The 6,259-nt window shown below is 49.0% G+C and overlaps 1 protein-coding gene across 1 annotated transcript in view; it reads left to right on the top strand.

Moving 5' to 3' along the window:
* Positions 1 to 846: 846 nt before the first annotated feature.
* LOC110575151 (holocytochrome c-type synthase) overlaps positions 847 to 6,259 on the top strand; it is an 11,246-nt gene continuing 5,833 nt past the window's right edge. Inside the window, exons 1-3 of the mRNA XM_021684080.1 lie at positions 847 to 988; positions 1,547 to 1,690; positions 3,996 to 4,147. Of these exons, the coding sequence (XP_021539755.1) occupies positions 1,579 to 1,690; positions 3,996 to 4,147 (264 nt within the window). The 5' untranslated portion in view covers positions 847 to 988; positions 1,547 to 1,578. The remainder of the gene's footprint in view (positions 989 to 1,546; positions 1,691 to 3,995; positions 4,148 to 6,259) is intronic.

Here is a 6,259-nt window from a genome sequence, read left to right as displayed (position 1 = left end):
CCTTGAGGTGAGAGCCTGGGGTTTATGTCCCCTTGCAGAGGCCACCTGGAGGCAGCAGCCTGTCCCCAGGGAGGGGATGTGATTTTGCCTGAGGCAGTTCTCTTTGGCAGAGGGCAATTCCTGGAGAGAGACTCAGCCCAGGGGTGTCAGCAGCTAACAGCCCCCAGCACCCTGGAGATGGCCGGCCGGGCCCTGAAGGGCCACCTGGGCATGCTTCATAGTTCCACCACAGTGATACAGAAAGGCATATGCTTCTTAGTAACACTCTTAAGTAACAGGATAAAATTATCTTAATTTCAAAGTAGTGATGAATAGTATTTTAAGACAGAAACAACCATCATTTGTGACAATTTCTGTGGTTTCTATTAGTGCCACATACTGCATTCCTGGTGGAAAAAGTACTAAATTTCTGTTAAGAGGTAAGTGAAAATACAGACCTTCAAGTCCACACACCCAGCTAAGAAGGCCTTGGGAGCCGGAACCTTGATTTGTTCATTTGGGGATCTCCAGAGTCGGCCGCAGTTCTGGACACCTGCTGATGTTTTTGAGTCATTACTATAATTAAAACTGATGAGATACAATTTAAGAGATAGGAACCTTAAAACTAACACCTGTAAAGCAACCCTTCTGCGTTTTAAAGGAGCTATAGTACAGAGCCTCGTTCTATGGAAGTCTCTGGCTCAGCCTAAACTCTCCCTGCCCGCGCTGGCATGGAGGGGCGGGGCCGGGGGAACCGGCGCTCGCTCTTATAGGTCGAGGCGGGAGGGGGCGGGCCCGCTTCTTCGTGCTCGACGGAAGCCCTACCTCTTCAGCCCGCGCCCCGCCTCCTGCGCTCCCGGAAGTCCCGCCTTCGGAAAAGGAAGTAGCGGTGCGCTAGGGCGCCCGCGGTGACCGCGGCGATAGCGGTGACCGAAGGAGGAGAAGGCGGCCGCGGGTTGGCGGTTAGAGGCGGGGCCGGCTCCTCGGAGCGGCTTGGGACAGGAGTCAGGTGCGGCGTAGCAGGCTGGCTGAGGCCGGTGGGTTTTGGGGTCCCGGGACTGGAGCAGGTGGGACGCGGAGGGGCCGTATGAAGACGACTTTGGCCGCGTTCCCCTCTCGGAGGTCCTTTCCTTCCCTCCTTCCTGCCTCGAATCCCTTTTCTGCGCTGTACCCTGCCCTGATTCCCAATCCTTTTCTAAGCCCGGGTGTGGGGGTTTAGTCTGGACTCCCCTCTGGGTCACCACGTTTAGGGCTCCCTGTTACCCAGACCTACATTCCCTCTCCGTGACGTAGTTTCTCAGGGACCCCCTTTACCTCACCCCCAAAATCCGCACATCTTAGAAACGTGCCCCTAAAGGGTGGCGTGGTGTACATTTCACAGTAGTGTTTCCCAAAGGGGTTAATACATTAAAGCTATCCCTCGAAGTGGATATCCTGCCCTGTAGATTTACATCAGAATGACAAGGAGGAAGAACAAGGGTTGGGCAGATTAAGAAGACCAAGGGAGTGGTCGGAGTCCAGGCATAGGCATTAATCTGTCTTTTTGCTTTGGCACGTTTGAGTTTAGAATTGTTTGCATTCAGCACGGCGGTTCCAACCATGGGTTTGTCTGCATCTACCCCTGCTGTTGCTGTTCAGACCTCAGATGCTTCAGATCATCAGACAGCATCCCCGCCTTCAGGATGTCCCATTCATGAAGGGAAAATGAAAGGTAATTGACCCTTTGTCTAGAAAATAAAAACAAAAGAGAATTCTCAAAAGGATTTTGAGGAAGAGGCAGCATAACACGCTAGTGGGGCAAAGTGAGTTCTGTCCTTATGGTGCTACTTACAAGGTATGTGACTGTAGACAAGTTACTTTTCTAAGTCGCAACCTGTCATCTGAAAGATGAGGATATAATATTTCACAGGGCTATTGTGACAATTAAGATAGTGCATGAGAGTGGAGTGATGGCTCCATACATTAGCCCTTACCCCTCAAAGTTTGCAGTTAGTGTTTCTCAACCTGGGTGGCCACCCCCGTTCCTCCTCCGGGGGGGGGGGTAACATTTGGCAATGTCTGGAAACATTTTTGTTGGTCAAAACTGAGAGGAGGTATTGCATCCAGTGAGTAGAAGCCAGGAGTTCTGGTAAACATCCTGCAGTGCACAGTACACCTGTGCAATAAAAAATCTCCTGGCCCCAAATGTCAAGAGTGCTAAGGTTGAGAAACCTTGGTCTAGACCGGTCTTTATCTGTCAAGGCAACTTTACATCTGTTGCATTATTCATCTTTGTAAAAGTAAGTCATCGCTTATGGCCTTGCTGTTCTTTCCTTGGGTGCAGAGGTGAGATTGGATGGTCCACATTTGCTTTAGATTGTTTATATAAAAGTATGACCTGAAAAACACTTCCTTGCATTGTACTCTTTGATTCCCTTGGTCATTCAGCAAGAATTTACTCACTGCCCAGTCTGTGCCAAGCACTGCTGGGTTTTGTTTTTTCGCTGAGAGAAGAGCAACGTATAGAACAAAAAATCCTTTGCCTGATGGAGTATACATTCCCATCCTCGTAATCCTGTGTGGTAGGTTTTCTCCCTATTTTTTATTCAGGAAACTTAAAAGCCACACAGCTAATAAGTGGCAAAGCCAGCAAAAACTCTGTGACCTTGGACAAGGACAGACCCAGTGCTCTTCCAGGGTTTCTCTGTACGGGAAGAATGGAGACAGTTGGACAGAGCTGATGTGTTCCTACTCTGAGTGCCCCCAGGTAGATCATGGAGCCCTGAATATGGTTTGATTTCATTTACTGTGTATCCAGAAGAGTTGTCAGTCAGATTTGTTTGCATAAGTAAAGAATGTGGATATTTGTAGGCGACTAAAGGGGCTCCTGGTTATATGGGAAATATAACAGTATTTTCTCACACCCAGCTGGGATCAGTGACCCAGGAGAGATTGGCACTCTGAATGGGAGCGGAAAGGTGGTAGAGCAAGTCTCCCTTCACCCCTCAAGTGGACAGCTGTAAAGGGTCCTAGGGAATGAGGGTCTGCGAGGAGAAACGGGGGAAAGGAAGTGAAAGGAAACTTGTCTTTGGTGTGTCAGGCATCCAGCATATTCTTGGTGTTACTGCTGCTGCCTAACACAAGAATCCCTTACTTGGGCAGCTGTCTTCCTGGGCCATGGCTCTCCCCGTGCCTGTCCCCTCTCTGCAGTGTAAGACCAGCTTCTCAATCTCCACACTTGCTTCCAGTAGCACCCTGGATTCTTGGACATCAGCTGCCCCTTCTGCTGCTGCTCTTGTAGGTTCAGACCTTCCCTCTTAAGTGGCATCTGGATCCTATGTGGACTATGGAACATTTTCTTTAATATGTGCCTTTTCTTGCTAAATGCTTGCTATCAACTGATGGGGAATAGAACCCCATCAGGGGGTAGTTTTCTGTGCCTTGTTTCTGTCCTGGAGCAAAGCACAAGCAGAGGGGCATTCAGACTTTTCTCCAGGAGCCTTTTTGAAGGCTCCTCTGCTCATTTCCATCTTCTGTCTCCAGTACCTGAGAGAAGGCGTCAGTAAGCCTGGCATCCTGTGTCCTGATCAGGGCTGGGCCTTGTCTGGAATCTGAATTGAAAGTCAGGGAGACCCGGTTAAAACATGGCTGGACCTCTGCTTAGGTTCCTCTGCGACAACTCGCTGCTGGGAACCCACGCAGGTACCTACTAGCCCATCTCTAAAACCATGGAATGCACAATACATTCTTTTGCAAATGTTGAGATTTTGTTTGTTTGTTTTTGCTGGGGGCATGACACAGTAAGGGAATGGGTACCCATTTCTCTTTCAAGGGGAAAGTAAATTTGTAGAACCTTCTCCTGGTGTATAGGATATTACAATGTTAGCTAGCCTAGCTCTTGGCAGCTTGGAACCATAGAAACCTGGCTTTGCCTTTGATGGTGATCACTGGTCAGAAATCCAGCTCTTTCGGGCCGGGATTGAGAGAGCCAGATGTCCTGCCTTTGTGGTGACACTTTTTTACTTGATTTATTTCAGGCTGTCCCGTGAGCACAGAGCCATCTAACCCAACTTGTGAGAACAAAATGAACTCTGTGCCCGCCCACCAAGATCGTGCGTATGAGTACGTGGAATGTCCTGTTACGGGCGCTGTGGCTGAGAATAAGGAGAACCTAGATCCTTCTAATCTGGTAATTCACACCCGGCCTCTCTTCCTGGAACATTTTCTGCCGAGATGCTTTCATGAACTCCCAAGACAGACTGCTGACTGCTAGGATTAATTCTCCTTTCCTTTTAAAATAAAAAAGTCTGATATTCCATAGACATTGAAAATCCTGAATGCATTGCTAATTGTAGTTTCAGAGAGTGCCTGATAAAAAGGGAACACTGATCTTGAAGTGCCAGACTAGGCTGACTGGAAAGAAGCCACACCAAAGGAATATTTCCTTTAGAGATAGTGGAAGGTGGGAAATCCCATTAGGAGTGCAGCTAGAATTGGTAAAGGTATTTCTGGTCTTGGGAAACCTCATAGGCATGATGCCTGATTAGGGCTCTGTTTTCCAGCACAGCCGGGTACCAGCCTGTGTGAGTCGCTGGTGTGGTACAGTGTCATGTGGCGGCCACCAGTGGGATGCCACTGAGAAAGCAAGGACAAGACAAGCATGGCCTCACCACATTTTGTGATAGTGTAGGAAATGGAGGTTTCCTGTTTGAAATCACATTTTAATGGAGAGACGGACAGACTCAGATCTGTACTCTGGAAGGCCAGAATAGGCTTCTTAGAAGGCCAGGGTTATCAGAAGTATTTAGAAACACTGGCTAACATTTGAAGGAACTAGAAATATTTAGTCTGGAAGCGAAGGGGTGTGTGTGGGCTGTGTGTGTGTGTGTGTGTGTGTGTGTGTATATGTGTATGTTATATAACATAACATTTATAACAGTACCATCAACTGGGTGGTTTGTAAACAGCAGACATTTCTTTCTCAAAGTTCCAGAGGCTGAGCAGTCCTACTGGAAGGTGCTGGCAGATTCAGTAAATTTGGAGGGACACAAACATTCAGCCTCAACACTCAGTAATGACCCTGCCAAGCTATAAGGAGACTGGTGTGTTGAGGAAGAAGGTGGACAAGATCAGGGCAGCACCGTTGACGTTTGAGGCCGGACAGTTCCTTGCAGTAGGGCACTGTCCTGTGCTTTGTAGGATATTAGCAGCATCCCTGGTCTTCACCTGCCAAATGCCAGGAGCACCCTCTTTTCTCAGTCACGACAACCTAATGTGTCTCCAGATATTTCTAAAAGTGCCCCCGTAAGACTACTGTTCTAGATAATCTCTAATAGCCTAGTGGGTCAGAACATGGGCCTTTTGGAACCCCACAGACCTAGACTCTTTCCCATGGGATTGTTACCTGTAGCAAGAATATTAATAACAGCCAGCATTTCTTCTGGTGACATCTGTAGCCCTTGTGCTAAGCACCATACACACCCTCCAGGAACCCTCGTCCCCATCTTTAGAGCTGAAGCCACCGAGAACGGGCGAGCATGCAGTTTGCCCCACATCACTCAGCTAGGAAGCAGCAGGTCCCAAACTGAATCCCAGCTCCCTCTGACATGTGTCCTTCAGCCCCCTGTGGTGACGATGCAGGTAAAATGCTCGGTGTGGTGCCTGGCATACCCGGTTCTCCCGCTGCCGTGATTCTGGCCAGGGGGGGCCATATCGTGACTTAGTGATAAATGTGCATCTGCTAGAAGATCCTTCATACTTGCAACACAGAAGAAGTTCTAGGCCAGGGGTTCTCAACCAGGTGTGATTTTGCCCCTGGGAGGGCATTGGTTGTCACAACTTAGGAGGAGGGGTACTGTTGGGTAGAGACCAGGGAGGTTGCTAAAAATCCTACAGTGCTCAGAACAGACCCCCATCACCGAAAGTCGCCCAGCCCCAAATGGCAGCAGTGCCTAGGGTGAGGACGCTGGTCCAGGGAAGGCGTTTGCACAAGTGTTGCTGCCCCTTGTGTCTGCGAGCAAGGAGTCTTGTGGTGGTGTCGCTACTCTATGATGTATTCAGTCTGGAGACTGAAAGCATTGGCAAGATCCTAAAAGTAAAGAATATTTTTTTTAGGGCGCCTGGGTGGCTCAGTTGGTTAAGCGACTGCCTTCGGCTCAGGTCATGATCCTGGAGTCCCAGGATCGAGTCCCACATCGGGCTCCCTGCTCGGCAGGGAGTCTGCTTCTCCCTCTGACCCTCCCCCCTCTCATGTGCTCTCTCTCATTCTCTCTCTCAAATAAATAAATAAAATCTTTAAAAA

Source organism: Neomonachus schauinslandi, chromosome X (assembly GCF_002201575.2).
Source record: "Neomonachus schauinslandi chromosome X, ASM220157v2, whole genome shotgun sequence".
Taxonomy (NCBI): domain Eukaryota; kingdom Metazoa; phylum Chordata; class Mammalia; order Carnivora; family Phocidae; genus Neomonachus; species Neomonachus schauinslandi.
This window is presented reverse-complemented; position numbering and strand designations above follow the sequence as displayed.